The following is a 2,490-nucleotide window of genomic DNA, read 5'->3' as shown; positions in this document are numbered from 1 at the left end:
AAGCTCGCGTCTATTCTCAGCCGTTGACGGTGGTCCAAGGGTCCATCATGGTCATGTATTATTTTTTTGATATAAACAGAAAATAAAAATAAAAAGTGACATATTTGGGCACCTCTAAAATTGCCAGTTTCGATTTTTCCAAAATTCCCAGATTTTAAAGTGACCATAAAATGATTGCAATGACAATGATAGCCACTCCAGCTCTGACACACATGGCTACTTCAGCCACCGCATCCGGCGGAGCACCGAAGCTCAGGCACACCTCCAACGCCGCAACCCACCGCCGTTTAAACCCAACGAAGAAGCACATGGGTTCCACTAAATTCCTCGTTAACTTCACAAATCACTCTCCAGTGTCAAGCCTACAACGTCCATTCACAGTTCTAGCCTCCAACAATTCCCAACCACAAGACCAAGATTCGTCCTCTCAGGTCCGTTCACTTTCAAGTTCAATTCTTTACTTATTTTGATGAGGGTTTCACTCTATATATTGCCTTTCAAATGAACGGTGATCTTCATCCTTGAATTTATAGCATGCAGTATCATAATTTTATCTACGGTTCAGCTATTTGCATACTACTAAAATTTAAAAAAAAAAAAATGATTTTTTCTTCACAATTCGTGTAATTCTAACCCAAAATCAACACATTCTTCGTTATAAGTTCATGGAAAAATAAAATAAAATCATTGTAAATTAGTAATGGTGTGTAATTAGCAAGATGGGTGCGGCTAATATTTCTCTAACTGCAATTGGTCTCACCATTCTTCTACATGTTGTCATTTGCTTTCCTGATAGCTTTAGCAGTTGCTGAAGGTAATTGTTCATAAGTTAGGTTCTAGGGGTATATGTCGCCATATCAGCTAGAACACCAGAGCTTTTCGGCTGGTTTAGGATTAGGGAGGTAATGTGAAACATCTGAAGAGTTTGGGGAAGGCTTTTCCTGTTATGTTTTAGTTGGTTGAATGGAGATTTTAGATACTTAAACCACCATGGTCAATTATCCTTTCTGAAGTTTCTTTAAACCCTTTGAACCAATGTAAAAATATTAAATGGTTTGACCCAAATGTAACTTTTGGTGCAGTTATAAAATTTATGTTTTATTTACTCATGTTTTGATGTTTGTCATTCATTCTGTTACTGTCTTCAAAATCATGGTGATCATCAGAGACAAGTTGGATTTTGTAGTGTTTTTTATGTAATAATGTTGTTGCCATCCTTTTTTCGCTTGAAGTTGGATAGATTTGCAACACATTTTCTGTATCTTTGTCTATGAAAAACATCTAGGTGTTAAACAGAATGAGGGGGCTAGCAGCATTCGTTGGAATGAATACTTATTTTGTCTCTAAACATATGACTCCGGTCTCTGAAGAAGATGATAGTATGTTTTGCTTGACTTTGTAAAACTGTTTAATCTTTGACATATTTGAAGACCTAGATTCTTAGCAGTTAACTAACTAGCCGAACAAGCAATTTGTGTAGGTTGACTCCATTATCATGAACACCGGATGAGTGACGACAGAGGACTTGATAATGCACTTTTTGTGTGCCGCATACTCAAATAAATTTGCTCAAGTTGCACATATGAATACATCTTCTTACAATAAAGATTGGTTCATAACCTAATCTTACAAATTTTCTCTCACAATCCCGATGTTGCAGCTCGCAATTGGGTAAACAAAACCAATTGCAAGCAGGCGGAACTTATTTGCGAACTGACCAATTGTGAGCTGCCACGTCGAGGTTGTGAGAGAAAGTTTGTAAAATTTGATTATAAGTGTAGTATTGTCCATCTTCTTATAATGGCATTTCTTTCTTTGGTGAAAACAGGAAGATGTCAACTATTTGTGGAAAATAGGAGCTGGTTCTTTTGTGGGTGCAGCTGTTATAAAATATGGAAGCATCCTATTCCCAGACATTACCAGACCCAACATCATCCAGGCTCTCATTATGGTTTCAACTCCATGTATTATAGCTGTCTGGATTTTGATCAAGCAGAGTCGTGTAGAACAATAAAGAAGCTGAAAGCATGGCTTGTACATTGTATCATGTAGCTATTGTTCAAAATCGTGCATATGTTGTTAAAGATTGTTCCCCATCTTGATATAGAAATTGAAAATTGCAGAGAACATTGGTTGTAAACGCATCAAGAGGAATTCATTCAGAAGGGACTTTTATATTGATTGAGAGTGTTTAATAACCCACTCGGGAACGGGTCAAACCGGTGTCCAAAATTTTGAAATCCAACAAAAACACCCCTAAAATTCTACAAGTCCCTACAGGTTTGACATTTTGCAAAAACACCCCAAACACCATTGTTGCAGGGCAAATAGGGTATGTTTCCGGTAATGACAACACTCTCCATCACCACAAAAACACTCCTCTCAACCATTGTTTTAAAACCCGGACCGGAGGGCAAACCGTTTTGCTGTCTGGGTCACGGTTCAATCGGTCCAACCGGTTGGACCGGTGACGTCAGCAATATTTTATTT

General features: G+C 37.9%; 1 protein-coding gene across 1 annotated transcript; it reads left to right on the top strand.

Moving 5' to 3' along the window:
• The first annotated feature begins 212 nt into the window (after positions 1-212).
• On the top strand, positions 213-2,014 carry LOC116146125. The gene is made up of 2 exons (XM_031431538.1): positions 213-431; positions 1,829-2,014. The coding sequence occupies exons 1-2, from the start codon at positions 213-215 to the stop codon at positions 2,012-2,014; spliced, it is 405 nt and encodes a 134-aa protein (XP_031287398.1).
• The last annotated feature ends 476 nt before the right edge of the window (positions 2,015-2,490 follow it).

This window comes from Pistacia vera, unplaced genomic scaffold (genome assembly GCF_008641045.1).
Source record: "Pistacia vera cultivar Batoury unplaced genomic scaffold, PisVer_v2 Contig1148, whole genome shotgun sequence".
NCBI classification, from domain to species: domain Eukaryota; kingdom Viridiplantae; phylum Streptophyta; class Magnoliopsida; order Sapindales; family Anacardiaceae; genus Pistacia; species Pistacia vera.
This window is presented reverse-complemented; position numbering and strand designations above follow the sequence as displayed.